The 17,858-nt window shown below is 47.9% G+C and overlaps 1 protein-coding gene across 1 annotated transcript in view; it reads right to left on the bottom strand.

Annotated features, from left to right (window-relative positions):
- ADAM12 (ADAM metallopeptidase domain 12) overlaps positions 1-17,858 on the bottom strand; it is a 383,219-nt gene that overhangs the window by 46,263 nt on the left and 319,098 nt on the right. Inside the window, exons 12-14 of the mRNA XM_082423180.1 lie at positions 14,536-14,713; positions 9,651-9,740; positions 7,944-8,139 (exon numbers count right to left, since the gene is read on the bottom strand). Of these exons, the coding sequence (XP_082279306.1) occupies positions 7,944-8,139; positions 9,651-9,740; positions 14,536-14,713 (464 nt within the window). The remainder of the gene's footprint in view (positions 1-7,943; positions 8,140-9,650; positions 9,741-14,535; positions 14,714-17,858) is intronic.

Genomic DNA, 17,858 nt, shown 5'->3' with positions numbered 1-17,858 from the left:
TCATTCTTTTATCTGGAGGATTGAGGGAAAGTACACTATGATGGGTAATTCATGGTCAACCTTGATACATAAGCTCTTTTGCATCTCCATCCTCAAGTACTTAGGGATTGAAAACTTCCATCAACTTCGATCAACTTTCATCAATACTCTGAAACTGCTGTTGTTTCAATAGCGTGGGGGAGGTGAGTGACAGAAGTGAGAGGAGGATGGGGCAGAACCCTATTTACAATGCTCATTCTCATCCAGTTGACGTACATTTTCTTACCCTGAAGTCACCATGTTGGGATGAGAAATCTTGCATGAGAAACATGATGCTTAAAGACCAAGGGGTTTAATAAATGAAACTTAAAATAAATGAAAAAGTATATAAGCAGTTGAAACTTGATCCAGATTACAACATGCCCTACTGCTGCCTCACCTCCAATTTCAAGCTGTAGGACACTGTCACGCAGGGTTTCGGGCCACCTCCTGGGGCCAGCAAGCTCCCAGCTAGAGGTTGGGCACTGCTCAGCCCCACCTGGTACCACCAGCGGCCCACTGGCCACGCCCCTCCTAGGAGGTAACCTCTCTTTATAGGAGAGCGTGTGTGTGTGTGTGTGTGTGTGTGTGTGTGTGTGTGTGTGTGTGTTTCCTCTGGTGGTTTGGAGCAACCATAGAGATTTGTGAAAAGGAGGTGCAGAGTAGAAGGCTTGTGATTATTCAATTGTTAGTTTTGTCTAATACCTCTCCCATATCCTTTTTTCTAGGAACAAAACCCTTTTTCTCATGGGAAACCCATTTTATATGGTTCAGGTGAGGCTAACATTCCCAACCAATGCCAAAGGGATGGGCATGAAATTTAAGTCTGGCCCATCGAGTGTGCCACGCCACCAGTCATAAGACTGGGTCAGTGATGGATACGTGACCAAAGCCGGGTGCCTCAGCACCTTCCTTGGAACCCAACTGCTCACGCTGGTTGGATGAGGGGCCTGGGCTGCTGTGTTGCCAGCCATCGCTGGCTGAGTCCTTCAGGGTCTCAATCCATCACCACCTTCCCTTGAGCCTGGGTACCCTGCTGCTCTCATTCACCCTGCTGTGCTGTCCCCTCTTTGCATCTATCACACTTGCTTTTGCCTTTTGTGATGTCTCGAGGCTCCTGCCTCACTGTAAAAACCCCTGTGGACTGAGATGGTGCCTCAGGCCTGCACAGAGCAGGTGTGTTCCAAGAACGAATGAGTGAAAACCACAGGGAAAGCAATTTAGGGAAAGCACATCCTGTCTCCGCCGCCCTCCCCAGAGGAAGTCAGTTGCGGTTTCCACAGAACAAAGCATCTTGGGTAAATGAACACTGTTCTCCTGGTCTGCCTTTTCTGTGACTCTGGGTCTTCACTTATTCATTTACATCAAATGAAGTATTACCGTGTTGTCTTAAGAGGAAAGAAGATATAAAGTCACAAAAAGACAGACATTTTACTTCCTAGAAAGGAAAACTCTCATTCCCTCAAAGTTTAGACGAAGTCAGAAATCCTATAAGCAAGGAAACCAGAAAGGGGGTTCCGTGCTGACCTCGGGAGCAGGGAGAGCTCTTGCAATAAAAGAAAACATCATTATAGGAAACAGACTAGAAGACGCAAACCCTGAGCGCCCTGGCTGTCAGGACCTGCTGGTGCCAGGAAGGACCGTGGAGGAGGGTCCAGCCAAGAGTTTCGCGTGGCTTTTGTGTGTGAGCAGCCAGCTGGCGTTTATCTTAGAGACAGAAGGGTCAATAATCTAAAAGGTGTAAATGACTTCTATCCACTTGTAAGACGTTATAAAGGTACAGACCTGGCTTCAAATCTGCTGCACTTAAAGGTGTCTGTCTTCATGAAGACGAGAGACTTCATGTCTGTCTCATGAAAAAAAGTGACAAGTTTTCTTATCACCACTATATCAATTTACAGCCTTTGAATTCTTAATAATGGAGCTCTTAGATGTTCTGCCATTATCAAAAGATGAAATTTAGCCTTTCAGAGGGAATTTTGACATCGTACCGTATTTTATAATTCTATAAGAAGTGATGGAATTTAATTACCAGGTTTATCTTCAGAGTTATATAACAATTATATTTATAATTGTAGTTTGGAAGTTCCCGATGTCATTATGTCTTTTGAAAGAGAGATGATGACATCTTGTACTAAGCCCACAATTTACTTGATCTAATCTTTTCCTTAAAATGACGCCGTTATGCAAACGCACGTCCCCAATTCAGTCACCTCGGCTCCTCCCCCATCACTAATTTCCCCAACCCCCGTCACTAATGTCCACAGACAAAGGCATCTTCACAAGCAACTGAAGCCTGCTTGTCCTCCCCATAATTCTCCCTCTGTCTTGCTTTTCCACATTGACCTTTACATCCATCGGAAAATGAAGTCCAAGCAAACACATTCTATCATTTCTTTCTCACACAATGGGACAAAAAGGAGACTTCCCTGCCTCCTAAACACTATGACTCTTGGCAAAAATCCCTTTTCTTCCCATCTGTAGCCACCAGAGTGGTGGACGATTAGTAACTGTACTGCTCCAGGTATGTCGTCATGAAGCAAACTCATTTAAACTAGCCTGGCAGATAAACACTGAATATGCCCGTAAAAATCGTCTGGCCAGCTCACACTGCATCAATCAGGCGACACTATTTTCTGGTGAGTGATAAAATAGATAGAACTAAGATATTTCAGGACTTCCTCGATGCAGGCTGTTTGTGGTTCTAGACACACAGTTATCTGTAAGATGAATTTCCAACCGTTTTCAGCGATCATGCTAGTGGTTTGGATAAATGACGTTGGCAAAAATAAATTTTGTGCCTGAAGAAACACATCCAGCTGTGTTTTGGAAGGAATAAAGGTCATGTCACATTGACAGAAAATCTTTGTGGATATTAAGACTGAAGTGGACAGAGGGCTAAATACAAGGTACGGTGTGAGCTGCAGATAACGTTTATGGATTTGACATCATCAGATAAAGTCTTGAGATGCAAGATTTGTGGAAGAAAAATCAGTGAGAAAAAAAAAAATGTCAACTCCGAGCCAGCGAGAATATCATCAACAATAATAACTAGGAAAACAAGCGGATGAACAAAAGCCCCAAAAGGTATTCTATAAGTATATTACTTTGCCAGTTACGAGTTGCAGGCATATGTTTTGAATTTTCTATCATTTATTTGTAGAAAGATTTGGAAGCAGGATTATTTTATTGAAATATAATGCTGGATTGAGAAAAGTCCATCTCAAAAGGGAATAGTTAGCTGGAAGGAAGGGCTTCATCTGGTCAGTGTTTGGGTAGCCAGATTTGGGGAGTGAGTAACTAACTGACTTCCTGAATGTAACGGAGGATTCTGGCCAAGTTGCCAATGGCAAGGGCAGGCAGAGCAAGAGCTCAGCGACTCCTAGATTTATGAGTTACTGTCTTCATAGGGGGTCAAAAATGATCCCAAAGCAAATGTGGTCCTGATCCCAGAGCGTTTGCTAAAGGATGGGAGATGAAAGATTGCAAATGTATCCTTGACAGTAAGTTTTCCTCTTCTGAAACATGAAAAGCTAATTCAAAGCAACCACTGTAACACAGCAATACACTGCTCTCAGCCTGGCACATCTAGTTGGCCGGGACCTGGCCAAGGAAGTGACCTCTGCCCCTGGAACTGTGACGGTCACCTCCCGACTCTACTGCAGGTCTAGGCTAGAGGGCACTGGGACTGGGGGAAGTATGTCACTCTGGCAGACCAGGGCTCTTGGTCAGCATCTCACAATAGCAGGACATCGTTGAATAGCTAGCAAATGAGAGAAGGGGGTGGCAGACGGGGTTCTCTGCTCTCCAGGTCACAGCCCAAGCTCTGGACAAGCCGAAGTGTCCGCAGTTCCCTGAGACGGTCCCCCTGTTCCTGTGCACCTTGGCCCTTGCTGTTCCACACGCAGGAAATCTCCTCCTCTCCCACCCCGGCAATGACTACTCCAGGGCAACCTCGGCTTGGAGCCTTCCTGCTTGGCTTCCCTACCCCTTTCACCCCAGGCTGAGCCCCCTCTCTCTTCCCACCGGATCTCAGCCCTCCCCACGGCCCCAGGCACTGCGCAAGCTGCATGCTACTGCATGTGATATATACATGTAATATACTCACATATATGAAAGAGATAATAAGCTATGTTGGAGGACAATGATACGCCCGTGCGGTAGACGTATTACTCTCCCCACTTTACAGACAAGGTACAACAAGGTTGAGTAGCCTGCTGAAGGTCACCCTGCCAATAAGTGGTCTGTTCAATGCCTACGGTAGCCAGAAAATGGCCCCCCCAAAGGGGTCCATGTCCTAATCCTTGGAACCTGTGACTATGTGACCTTACTTGGCAGAAGGGACTTTGAAGATGTGATTAAGTTACGGATCTTGAGATGGGGAGACGATGCTGGGTGATCTGGTCCAACATCATCACAAAGGGTCCTTTACCAGAAGGAGGCAGGAGAGTCAGAGTCAGAGAAGGAAATTTGACCACAAAAGCAGAAGTCAGAGACAGACAGAGATTTGAAGATTCTGTGCTGCTGGACTTGAAGGTGGACGAAGGGGCCAGGGGCCAAGGAATTGCAGGCGGCCTCTCAAAGCTGGAAAAGGCCAGGAGACAGATTTTCCCCTAGAGCCTCCGAAGGTAACACTGCCCTGGCCAGCATCTTGATTTTAGGACGTCTGACCCCAAGAACTAGAAGATGATAAATTTGTGTTGTCGTAAGCCACTGAGTTAGAGCATACACTGGAAACTCACACAGTGCCCTTGAACCGGACAGTGAGGCCGCCACACTGATACAGGGAAAGGAGCGCACCACACTTGCAAAGGGGGTGGGTGAAGGCGCTTCTAAGAAGCCCGCTGGCACAGAGGGCCACTGTACCAGTGCCACAGCTGGTGGTGGCACTAAGTTCTCTGCTCTCCCGAGGAAGTCTGTGTGGTGATTGGAAGAACTACGAAGGGGTTGGCCGAGGTAGACGGAACCCCAGGAAGTCACCAGCCTGAGGGGCTCCCCCAAGCCTGGTCCCTGTGCTGGTTGTTTCCAGGAACTCGGAATTTCTGACGTCAGAGATGTTCAGTCTATGTGCCACGGCCCCCTCACGGCAAGCTCACCATCGCCCCGGGGAAAAGCGTCCTCAGTCACCAGGGTGACGATGGGAGGGGAGAGGAGGGGCCGGCCTGGAGCCCCGGGGAGGCAGTCTCTGCTCTGGGGGTGGTGCGGTCCCCAGGGTCCCCACCCTCGCTCACAAGGATGTTGAGGGTTCCAAGCAGGTAACTCCCTACTGCTTTTGAAAAGCTCAGCCTGTGAGTCATGCTGTCAGTTTGTCCGCCTGTCTGGGTCTGTCTCTGGTCAGGCAGCTCGAGGAGGACTAAGCGGATGAGATAATGAATACCAGCCTTGGTCACCATGAATCAAAGGCACGCAGCCAGCTGAGTCACTCGGTGGTGGGAGCTCAGAGGGGACGGCGGGGCTCCATCTGACCTCACTCTGGAACTGGGGCCAGACGCTCTAATACAGCAGGGCACCGAAGACCACATTTCACTCCAAAAGCTCCAAGTGCTGTGTGTGCTCTGGCCATGGAATGCTCCTTGGAAGGGAATGTTATAAGATCCCTTGTAACTCGAGAAGGGGAGATTACCGAGTCCGCAGAAAGGCTGGGAAGGGACGGCCACTAGGGATGCTTCAGGCCATGAAGATTTGGCCTGCAGCAGGAGCCACTGTCCCAAAGTGACCCCACTTGGCTAAAAGCTGTCTGAAGTCACTAAGCCATTCAGAGCCCATACAACCATGTGACATGTGTATAGTGAGCGCCTACTTTGTGCTTGTCATTGAAAAGCTTTGGAAGCTGTAAGCCCTACCTTGCCTGGGCCCTCCTGCCTAGCCAGGGAGGAGGCCAGGGCCCAAAGACAAAGCACTAAGGCTCCAGGCACCACCAGCTTCTCCTTCCACCTGCCCAAGCACATCCGTGAAACCTGAGGCACTGGAAGAACTCTCCAGAGAACGGGATAAACGGAGGCTGTGTTAGCCCTTGTTGCTGCATCCTGGCTGCTCTCTCTTCTCCCTCAGAAAGTTCCCAGCGCACAAGGGCATCTTTGGCTTGGGGGGGTGGTGAGTGGGCTCCATGACTGGCCCCAGCCCCAGGAAACATCTGCCCTGTTCCCAACGCTTGGGTCATTGCTTTCACGTCACATTGAAAACCCAAGCTCTGAGGTTTAGTCATTGTTTTCCACCCTCGTTTACTTCCTTCATCACCCCTAGACCCAAAACCTCACCATAAAGTCTGACAAAGGCCCGTATCGGACTTCTCTCCCCTGCAGAGCCTGAGCTTGCCTGGCCCTCTGCCTGGGCCTGGCTGGTCACAGTGCCCTTGCCACAGCTGGGGCCTCTGGCCAGAACTGAGGTCACCCTGCCACCAACGGGGAGAGGGAGAAGAACGACAAGATAGTTTGGGCCACAGTATTGGAAAATACCCTGTGGGATTCACTGCCAGAATACTCAACGCAGGAGACAAGCGGCCAACCCTGGGGTGACAAGCTCACGCCCTGGGCTGCCCACCAGGCCCTGGATCTCTGGCCCCAGAAGACGGGGTAGCGGAGGAGAGAGAGACACAGGGGACTCAGTCTTCCCCCTTTCACATCTGTGCATCCATTTAATCGTAGAGCACCTGTGGGACTTCCATTCACTGGCTCTTTGGGGTGACGGCGCAGTGTGAGAACGACACCTGGGCTCTGGTCACAAGGACCTGGGTTCACATCCCAACCTCATGACCTTGGGAAATAACTTCCAGCCTCTGAGTCTGAGCTTTGCCTTCCATAAAGCTGTAGTCATTGTCTCTCCCTCAGGGGAGATGGGAGGGTTACAAGGGCCAAACCACACGGAGCCCGGGCCCAGCGGCGCATGCCCGGGAAGTGGTGAACAGTCTCTAAGGGATCCAATCACGCAGCGGCCGCTTCCTGGCCACCTTCCCACCTGGGTGCTTTTTCTGGGACACACGTGTCACTCTGCCTTCAAGAGCCACAGAGGGGGGCTTCCCTGGTGGCGCAGTGGTTAAGAATCCACCTGCCAATGCAGGGGACACGATTCGAGCCCTGGGCCGGGAAGATCCCACATGCCACGGAGCAACTAAGCCCGCGAGCCACAACTACTGAGCCTGCAAGCCACAACTACTGAAGCCTGCATGCCTAGAGCCCATGCTCCGCAACAAGAGAAGCCACCACAGTGAGAAGCCCGCGCACCGCAACGAAGAGTAGCCCTTGCTCGCCGCAACTAGAGAAAGCCCGCACGCAGCAACAAAGACCCAACGCGGCCAAAAATAAATAAAACAAAATAAATAAATAAAGAAAAAAAACTTGAAAAGAACCTCAAAGGTGTTCAGGGCCCTTAAACATCTGTCTCCGTGTTCTTCCTCTGGAGCCCGGGCCTCCCACTCCGGGCCACCCCTCTGCACATCCTTCCCCATCACAGACTCACACGTCAGGTCTGCCCTGGGCCTTCCCAAGGCAGCCCCCCGGCCCCCCAGCAGCACTGACTTTCTCTCCAGCACCCCCTGCCCTTGGCTGGGGTCCTCGCTTGGGCTCTAAGAAGCACTAACGCAGTCAGGGCGGTGGTGGGAAGTTCTGCCATCTGTCTGCCCAACTCCCTGATAAGCTGTCTGAGGGCAGCGGTCCTGGCTGGTTTATCCCTCTCACCCCACGGGCACACAGTAGGTGCTCACACATCTCTGGCTGGACGGGACTGAGCTCCTTGGGGCGGGCTCTGGGCAGCACCCACTTCTGCGTGCCCCGTGCCTGGCAGGGCCCCGGTCCCACCAGAGAGCCAATCGCTCCAGCTGAACAGAAGGAAGCTTTTTCGAAAGCGCACTCCAGGAGGGATGCTTGTGGAAACAGAGAGCGGGCCCCCTGGCCCCGGCCCTCTGCGCCCAGGTGGTGGTGGCCACGTACCTGGTCCCCAGAGGGTGATGCACTGCTGCTCGTGGGTCTGGCAGATGCCGTTGTAGCAGTAGCCGTCCACCCCCTGGCACGGGTGCCCATCGTGCAGGTACACGTTGGCCGGGCAGTGAGGACTGGCCCCCGTGCAGAACTCCGGGAGGTCGCAGGAGTTGCTAGAGTCCCTGCACTCCGTTCCTGCAGGTTTCAGCTGAAAGGAGAGGGCCGTTTATAGCTCGTGACTGTGGGAAAGGGGGAAGCAGGGTCTCAGCAACACTCCGGGGGTGGATAGGAGCAGGACCACCCTCTTGCAGCTTCACATAGAGGGGCGAGGATTTCATAGGAAGTTCCCTTCACCGCAGAGAGAGCTCATTAAATAAACAGTCTTGCTCTGGGCTCCGAGGTTCACCTTTCCATTATGGGGGGTAACTGAGATCAGCCTCTTTTTAATTTCACGCAACATCAGGGTTTTCTGGTGAGCAGACAAGCTGGTTGCTGGCACCTGGCACCTCAGAGAGGGGGAGCGGGTGCTGCCTGATGGACCCATTGATTCTTAAGAACAAGATCTCTGGACACCAACACCATCATGTGTTTTAAGAAGACGTTTGCGCTTAAAGCGTTAGCCTTTGTGGGCAAGGTGATAAAAATAATTCCAAGGGCACACTTACAACAGCGATTTTACTTTGCCATCAAATCAGAGAGCTAGAAAGCTGTCTGTAGGACTTTACAGGGGCGTGTAGAGAAGCAAAGCAAGGGAGCTGTACAGGATGTTAGGAACAACAATGCCAAACAATGCCTCATCGTTTTGCGGTTGAAGAACTTACGGCTCGGGGTGGCTTGTCTGAGGTCACGCCACCAGTGACCTGCCCCACCCCCAAAGCCCCCTCCAGGCACCTCCACCACCAGCTGCTGTGTGCGGGGGGTGCCAGCTTCTTTCCACCTTCGTTCGCCATAAGTTAATTACAAGTAGGAAGGGGATGAAGGATACTTTAAGCTGAATGTAAAATGTCGTAATGCACTTCTCAAGCACTGTGCTCTACTTGGGTCACTAAGAGGGAGTTTCCTGCACGCAGAATGCCAAGATCAATTGCTTAATTAAAAGGAAATAAAAGTCTACCCTTGGAACCTTGGAATCAAAAGCTCAGGCTTTGACTCTGGCAGATCTCAGCTCTGAATAATGAGACAAACAACGGAATTGCCAAAACGAATGCAGGCATGGTGGCAGAAAATGGCAAAAGTATAAAACTGCCACTCTTGGCTGGGCTGGGTCAGCCAGCACCTCCTGTTGGGGGCACGTCAAGATCAAGACGTTGACACAAAATCCCTGGAACAATCCACGCAGCTCCTCACCCAGAAGGCACATGTTCTTGGGATGAAGCAGAGGGACCCGGCGTGAGTCCCCACAGCAGCGGGGATTGGTTCTCGAAACCTTCCTCCAACAGCAGACCCGGAACACTTAACGTGGAGCTGGAGTTCTTCGGTCTACTTACTTTTCAGCTCATAAATAAATAATTTATCGCAGATGACTTAGCATTAGAATATGCATTTCACAGGAGGATTGGAAGATAATGAAAATAGGAGATAGACGGTACCAACTTGCGTGATAAGGATTACAGTTTCCACAGCAGCGAGTGCTGGGAAGTCGCCCTGTCCAATGGCTTGCCCTGCGTCACTGTTGAACCAGCTGACTGCGCGGGTGACCTCGGGACCAGCAGGACTCACCTGGCAGTTTTCACAGCACAGTCCGTGCGCGCAGACAGCATCTGGCTTCAGGGTACAGGTGGTGGCGTTGCAGCAGAGATTCAGACACTCCTGGAGACGGGAACGGGTTTGACAGGGTCACATGGCACAGATACTCACAGAAAGCAAAGGTCGCACCTTAAGTGACTGAAAAGGGAAGAAAGCACCAGAGGGCCTGGCTCTTGAGATGAAAACTAGCCGGACTGAGGATTATCTTCCTCTGGAAGAAAGCAAAGCTTCTGGTAAGTGTTTATGAACTGCCCGGGAGTGCGTGTCCCTGGGAAAAGTCAGTAGCACTCAAGCATCTTTCATGATGGGGTGAGGGACCCGGAGAAGGCTGGTTGGCTCGCGAGGCCATTCATGTCAGCAGCGGGTGAGGCTGTGTGTGTGTGTGTCTGTCTCATGACTGCCGGCCTTAATGCAGTGAATCATACCAGGACCACTGGAGTCCTGTGAACTTACTTATTTAAAAATCTACATAGATGCATACAAACTTTACCCTTCAAAGACTGATCCACAGTTTAATCTAGAGCATATTGGCAGGAAATGAAGTCAAATCAATTGCGTTTGAACCACGGTTCCCTGCAATCCAACCAGACCTGGTAGCTGGACTCTTGCTCAGCACAGGTGGGCTGTCTCACCTGATGAGACCCTCCTCAGGTCAGAAATGCACCTCAGAATGAGCAAGGGGCGGGAAGGAGCTCCGTGGGCTGTGCCCATTGATCTGCAAAGGATTTAAACAGATCAAACAGTAGCTGGATTGTCCTCTGTGAAATGAACACGAGAGAGGACGTGAACTCCTTTGTTATGCTGTGCTTCACAGCCACCTAATTTTTTCTAACAAAATGAAACAAGAGATTGATACCTTTTGCTTAGCTCTCAACAAAAGGCCTATACATATCTATCCAGTATATTTATGACATCTGGTGCTTTAGAACATTCCAGTAACTCGGAGTTTACACATTTTAGAAGAAATTGATTATCATGAGAAAGAAGAGTTCAATAGAGTCTTCAGGATTGAATTTACCAATGTCCTTTTATTTTATTTAATATGCTATGTGCTGAAGAATTTATATACTATGGCTAGAGTGAAGCCCATCACATACTATTTTAATAGTATAATAGTTTACTCCCCAAAACCGTCTTCCACGAATGAATTTATTAGTATCCTAAATGCAATGAATAAAACGTTGATAATCCAGACGATTTATGGCTCACCAGATATCTGAACTGTACCCTTCGTAAAACTCTATGACTGGCGCTCCCTTTTACTGTTTGCTCCTGTTATACATACATCCCAAATTATTAAATTTTAAATTTGCTCAAGGACTTCATAAACATCCGGAGTGTGTAATATATACAATAAGATAAAACTGCCAACCAGAAGTCATAGCTTTCAGGACGGTAAAGGTTTCTAACTCATGGACTTACAATCCTAAACCATTTAGGAACTGGTTTTGTTGTTTTAAACGGAGGCCATCAATGGCACCCCCGGTCAGTACCATCACACGTACAGCAGTACTGTCCTGTACATCATGGTCTAAATGGCTCTCCCAATAACACATTAGCCAAATTACAGACTTCCTTGCACTTCTAAGTTAAATCAGCCATCCTAAAACTGGGTCCTAAGATCCTCTAAGAACTAACTCCCACCTCCCCCACCAAATCGCTAAATAATATACGCAGCAGTTCAAATGGAAACGCAGCCAAGTAGAATGGTTTTGACTTCAAAGGGGATTGATAATGTGAGAGAGATAACTAAGTTTAAAAGATATTTGCAAGCTACTGGCGTCCTATTGACTTTAAACAAGGAGATAAGGCTGGTTTCCCAACCCTATTAGCTTGGAAGAATGAGCAAGTTGTCAGGATATCCTCACGGTGGATGTAAATCCAGTGCCCTGGACAGAAGACTTCAGCATTCATTTGCCTTTTAACTACCCAGAATCTATTCCTTCCGCAGAGCTCTATTTATCAGAAGAGACAAATTCTTCATCTGTTGATGCATTTATTAGTTTAGTGCTCAACAGAGAAGTTCAGCAGAGCCAACGAAAACTAAGTCTCCAAAGAAGAAAGAGTAATGAATGAAGCCATTAGAGAATTCTCAGCAAATGCCCTAATTGTCATTCTTGGGTTGTAGGTAGTAGACAGAGATTCTTAATCACAATGAACTGGGGTTAAGACAATAATGCACCTTCTTGAAAATAGTGGCCGTTATTTCTGGGAGCAAAGGAACAGAAACTGGTTCCAGTCATGAGCTGGGGCAGTTGTTCTGACCCCGTTTACTCACTGATGTGGTGACACTGGACGCCTTCATGGTCCAGGGGATGCGTAGGCCAATATGAAACAAAGGCATGATGGATATTTCCAGGGCCTGAGCACTGAGTGGAGGGTAAAGAACCCAGGTCCACAGGTCTGACTAAAAGTTTTGGTCAGCTTGGAAACTGGGAAATGGGCTTTCATACCCTCAGACACAGTTTGAGCTTAAACTTTAAAAAGAAATTTTTTAAAAAATGAAAGAAAACTAAGAATTGAGGCAAAAGGCTTGCCTGCGACTTTGAAAGATTTCTTGGAAGAAAGAACTTTGGATGAGGAGAACGAGAGTTCTCTTCAGATAGCAAGAACTTCTCCTATTAAATAAGGACCCTAGGGGCTTCCTTGGTGGCGCAGTGGTTGAGAATCTGCCTGCTAATGCAGAGGACACGGGTTTGAGCCCTGGTCTGGGAAGATCCCACATGCCGCGGAGCAACTAGGCCTGTGAGCCACAACTACTGAGCCTGCGCGTCTGGAGCCTGTGCTCCGCAACAAGAGAGGCTGCGATAGTGAGAGGCCCGCGCACCGCGATGAAGAGTGGCCCCTGCTTGCCACAACTAGAGAAAGCCCTCGCACAGAAACGAAGACCCAACACAGCCATAAATAAAAAAAAAAAAAAAAAAAAAAGAATCCTCAAATAAGGACCCTAAGCACAGAAATATACAGTTGGGAATTACATGGAGGGAGAACACAGCTCTTACGTAAGCAAAGAGTTTGAGTTCTTCGAAGCTGTCCTGCAATGAGCTGCCTGGAGAGACAGTAAACACCCTGGGAAAGCTGAGTGACTTCTTGATGGAGGTAAAAGAGAAGACCACAATAGCAGGCTGGCGAATTTCAGGCACTCAAGCATTTGCTGACATGATGGTGGTGGTGGTGACGCTAGTGGTGGGGTTGAGGTGATGGCGGTGGCAGTAGTGGTGATGATGGTGGGGTGGCGGTGGACATGGTAACAGTGGTGATGGGGAGGGTGGCAGGGATGCTGGTGGCAGTGCTGGCATATGGAATAAATGATGGCTAATAGAGTCATTCCAAACCTGAGAGTTCATGGCTCCAGGAAGAGCTGTCAAATTTATTTAGATTAACAATTACAAGGAGTTCAGATAAAAGATAACCATTTCAAGTCAACATGACCTCTCCTGAGAAATAGGAGTAATTTAAACTAATTTTGTTTTTTTCTTTAAGCAAATAGAAAAAGTCTCCAAGCAATTTCCGCTTTGCATAACCCATCCCATGATGGTTTCAAGTTTTCCTCTGCTAATCTGAAAAAGAGTTTCTGTGAGGACTTAGGACTTTGTTCCTGCATAGTAACCATTCTCTACGCACTGTGAGCAAAACTGAACGCCGCTGTGGACAGCACTGTGACCTTGGATGAATCCTGATTTTGGCAAGGGCACAAAAACATTTCATCAAACCACCTCTGCAACGCCCATCCCCTAGAACTTATATTCACTCCCAATATTCTTACAGAAGTGGTCAGATGGAGACCAGGATCACTCCTGCTGATGTGGGAGAGCTCAGAGACTTGGAGATTGGACATGATGAAGGTTCTATAACCAGTTGCTTGTTTGATGAACACAGGAACACAGAGTCTCAGCACAAGTTCCCTTCCATCCCCGAATCCCCCTTTCAGAGCAGCCCTCCAAGACATGCTCTCTTCCTAAGCCCTCATCAAGCCGGGTTGTGAATTTAGCTAAGCCCATCTTGAACTTGACTACCACTGCAGCTTGCACAAGCTCTCAGGGAGGGACTCCCACATGGAGACAGCCTGCTATACAAACGACTGGCTTTGATTTATTCTATATCAACCTCCTTCAAGTTTTGAGGGGGTACTTCTTTCACCAGGTGGTCTCACTGTGTCCTGTCTTTCTCTTTCCTTCCCAAGATTATTCAGAGATTTTAAAATGGCTGTTATAATTTTGATGTTGATTAACTTTATCTTGGGCCCTACAGAAATGAGAAAGAAAATGTCCTGACACTGGCTGGAAAACAGGGTTAAATACGCCTTTTGCTGGATAAGAATGTTCCCCGCTTTTGCTTATTTCTTCTGAAAGCTAACAAGCAGACAGGCAGGAGCCTGGGCGCCTCAGGTCGTCCACACAGAGGAAGCTGTGGCAGCTGGAGCAGAATTTCAACTTGGGAAGAAGCTCTTGGTTAAAAACGAATGCTGCTTATTCAAATTCCCCTCGGGTGCACCCCTTACAGAGAGAAAGACTTGGTACTTACCAGCCATTTGAAGCCAGCATTCCAAGGCTTTCTTCTCTATCAAACTCAAAGCTAAATGCTTTTTCGTTGTTCTTGCCCTCATCCTGCCTACGCTACTGCGTCCTTCAACAGAGAAGATTCTTTATCTTGTTAAACCAGTGAGACAACTTATTCTATGCAATACTTAAAATTCAAGAAGGCCACCCTGGCTTATGAAGTTGGTTCAAGGTGGTCATGTAGGAGTTTTCCATCCTGCATTTCTAGCACTTTCATTCTACCGCACAATTCCTTCAAGGTCTTGCTTCTTGGCCCAGCCGCGAACGCGAGACCAACATTCTGGAAACGTCTCTCTCACCTCCGGTTCCCCACAGTCACACTCCTCTCCTTCTTCGACGTATCCATTCCCGCACTTCCGGCCTCCGAAGGACTGCGTCACTTCCGGCAGGTTAAAGAGGCACATACCCATGCCCTTCTCCAGGCTGGCCTCCAGGTCCTTCCTGCTGCAGCTGCTGAACACCATGGGGAACGGGAACCTGCAGGGAAGAGCCAGGACGTCAGTCGTCAGGGCACTGAGAGGCCTCTCGCATCCTTCTCGTGCAGCTGTGCGTGGTACCCACGGGCGCCATCTGCCTGGGTGGCCACTGTTAGTCTCAGTGAACAAAGGCTTGAGCGGTGTAAAATGAGGCACCTTCGACTACACCCTGAGGTCCAGTCTTGCACAGTTCCAACACCACTGATGAGGAAGTGCTTTATCCAAAAAGAAATGACCTTTGGATGGTTTCCAGATCAACAACTTTAGATTGTGTCTCATTACAGACATCATTAATAGTTCTGTGTGAAATGATATAATGGAAAGTGAATGCTTAGGATCTGTAGCTTGTAATATGAACGCTATCTATGTTCATATTGGAAAGTACAAAGATGAAAAAAGTACATTTAAGTCTTTAAGCCATTTTGAGTTTATTTTTGTGTATGGTGTGAGGGAGTGCTCTAACTTCATTGATCGGAAAGGCCATCATCAAAAAGTCTACAAATAATAAATGCTGGAGAGGGTGTGGAGAAAAGGGAACCCTCCTGCACTGTTGGTGGAAATGTAAGCTGGTACAGCCACTATGAAAAACAGTATGGAGATTCCTAAAAAAACTAAAAATAGAGCTACCATATGATCCTGCAATCCCATTCCTGGGCATATATCCAGAAAAGATGAAAACTAATTCAAAAAGATACGTGCACCCCAATTTTCATAGTAGCACTATTTACAATAGCCAAGACATGGAAGCAACCTAAGTGTCCATCGACAGATGAATGGATAAAGAAGATGTGGTACATATATATTGACATATACAATGGAATAGTACTCGGCCATAAAAAAGAATAATGCCATTTGCAGCAACATGGATGGACCTAGAGATTATCATACTAAGTGAAGTAAGTCAGACAGAAAGACAAATATCATCTGATATCACTTATACTTGGAATCTAAAAAATGATACAAATGAACTTATTTACAAAACGGAAACAGACTCACAGACATAGAAAACAAATTTATGGTTACCAAAGGGGAAAGGCAGGGGGAGATAAAGTAGGAGTTTGGGATTAGCAGATACAAACTACTATATATAAAATAGATAAACAAAAAGGACCTACTGTAGAGCACAGGGAACTATATTTGATATCTTGTAATAACCTGTAAGTGAAAAGAATCTGAAAAAGTATATATAACTGAATCACTGTGCTGTACACTAGAAACTAACATAACATTGTATATCAACTATACTTCAGTTAAAAAAAAATAAGAAAGGCAATCATTATCCCAAGGGAGGGGGAAGGTACAAATGACTGAGCTTATCAACTCCACGGCTTCACAGACACAATCCCCATGGTGGGTCACGGCCGGCTGATACTGGTTTGGGCCTATAAAGGGCAAACCACTGTCTCCCCAGGCACAGCTCTGAGAGAATGGAGGTGGTCAGAAGTGCAGGTGCTGCCCTTGCCTCAAAAAGCCAGGGCTACATAGGGATGTGGCCGAGTTGGCCAACTTCCCTGCAAAGCTCGTGCTCCCCCTTCCACGGTCCGGAGGGGCTGTGCCACCCACCTCGCTCCTGGGTGGGCTGTGTGATAATTCTTGGTGATGGAATTAGCAGAGGGGAAATGACATGTGTCACTTCTGGCCGAAGGTAGTTAAGAAGCTGTTCCTTCCTTTCCCCTGCTGCCAGCTGGGCTCAGACCAGTCCAACGTCCCAGGAGGGGGACGAGCCAGACACAGCACCTGGTCCTGACTCACTGACAGCACAGAGCGCCATGGCGTCACATGCAAGGGAAACACATCTCTATGACGGTAAGCCCCTGAAATTAGGGGTTTGTTTCCCACAGCAGCTAGTGGTCCCTAACGTATATAAAGCATCTGACTCTCTTTTACGAATGCGTTTTCCCAGGTCTTAGGCAGCGATTATCATAAGGGCTACGCACACCAGAAAGCGAGGTTTTATTACTTAGTGAGGAAGCAGGACCTGCTGACCAGCAAGCCCAAGCACCCTCTCCCATGAAGACAGGATGACATTATAATTGGACCCCAATCAATTGGCCAAACCAATGTGTGCCGCTAGGTTTCCCTGAAGACCGCCGACTAGCCACCATTCATTGATTGAGTCTGGCAATACTTCAAGATCATGATGAGTTCCAGGGCCAAACTGGTAACACCGCACTATCTCCCCAAGTGTTTTCTATCAATCTCAGGTTATTAACTCTGAAGTATAATTCTAATCGACAAGTAAATCAATACATGCAAGTCTTGCTCTTGGATACAAAGACAATAAACCAGGACTTAGCTGTAGTGCTGTAACAAAGTTCCTTTCGAAATCTTTATAACTTTCCTGGGCAGACAGATTGATTGTTCCTGGTATCAAAAGTGATACTGAATAGCTTCAGATGATGAGCCACAAAAAAAAGTGTAATTTTGTCCATTTAGAAGAGCTTTGTGTTGAAAAGATGACAGTACATCACACAGGGAATTGAGAGCAGTACTTCGCTTTGCAGTGGAAGAGATGGAATCTTCTCCAGTGTAAGCATTTCCCAGGATGCCTCTATCTCAAGGCCTGACCCAGGAGACTAAACCTCATTCTCACTCAATGATACCCAACCAGGTGCTGTGATGAAATCTGACCAGTTCATTCTGGGAGGGCACTGATTTCTAGAAAATGTTAAAGTTAATTAGGAAAGACACAAGGAGAAATTGTAAGCCTCGGGAATGGTTTATAAGCAAGATTAACAGCAGTTTATAGCAAGATGAACAGAAGCCCAGTGAAAGAGGGGTATCAATCACCCTGCTTCGCAAGTGAGCAGAACATGCCCACGAGCGTCCGGGGATTAGAGGGCTGAAACCAGCTCCAGAAACAGCTCCGACGAGCCCTCCCATCTCACTGTCTTTCAAAACAACAAATACATTTTGGGTTTTTGGGGGGATTGACATTTAAAAGAAAGGGATATAAGCAAGATGAGTGAGATCAGTTTAAGTCCAGGATTTAAAATTCAGAGTATTTGGGAGAGGAGAACAGATCAACTGTTAGCAAAAAAACGACTCTTTTCGTGTCTGTGCTGGATGTGGTCAGATAGAAGTCGAGTTATCTGCGTAATAATACATTTCTAGTTCTCTTAGTTTTTTCCTATTCTGTTGAAGGA

Source organism: Balaenoptera physalus (assembly GCF_965194825.1).
Source record: "Balaenoptera physalus genome assembly, chromosome: 14".
Classification (NCBI taxonomy): Eukaryota; Metazoa; Chordata; class Mammalia; order Artiodactyla; family Balaenopteridae; genus Balaenoptera; species Balaenoptera physalus.
Note: the sequence above shows the minus strand (reverse complement) of the source record. Positions and strands in the feature narration are given on the sequence as shown.